The following is a 335-nucleotide window of genomic DNA, read 5'->3' as shown; positions in this document are numbered from 1 at the left end:
CCCTGCCCTGCCAAGCCGTGGTACTTCTACCTGCAGCTCAGCACCAATGGTCCAACCCCTCCACAGCCAAGCTGTGCCCTCACACCTGCCTGTCCCCATGCTGAGCCCTCACCTGCGTGCAGCCTCCTCGATGCTCTCCCCTGGCTGCACCTTGCCCCCGAAGCCGTTCCACAGCCCAGCACCAAACCCACGCTTCTTCATGCCCAGCAGCACCCGCGGCGGCTGCACCACCAGCACCAGGGTGAACAGTCTGGATGTGTACATGGCTCCTGCTGGCACACAAGGACATGCTCAGGGCTCCCAGCACCCCTCATCAGAGGGGCCCGGGGGGTGCA

At 65.1% G+C, this 335-nt stretch overlaps 1 protein-coding gene across 1 annotated transcript in view; it reads right to left on the bottom strand.

The window, feature by feature from the left end:
- Positions 1–264, bottom strand: part of NUDT1 (nudix (nucleoside diphosphate linked moiety X)-type motif 1) — a 3,848-nt gene extending 3,584 nt beyond the window's left edge. The window contains exon 1 of the mRNA XM_009085143.1: positions 113–264. Within this exon, the coding sequence (XP_009083391.1) occupies positions 113–264 (152 nt within the window). The remainder of the gene's footprint in view (positions 1–112) is intronic.
- Between the last annotated feature and the right edge of the window lie 71 nt (positions 265–335).

This window comes from Acanthisitta chloris, unplaced genomic scaffold, assembly GCF_000695815.1.
Source record: "Acanthisitta chloris isolate BGI_N310 unplaced genomic scaffold, ASM69581v1 scaffold1802, whole genome shotgun sequence".
Taxonomy (NCBI): Eukaryota; Metazoa; Chordata; class Aves; order Passeriformes; family Acanthisittidae; genus Acanthisitta; species Acanthisitta chloris.
This window is presented reverse-complemented; position numbering and strand designations above follow the sequence as displayed.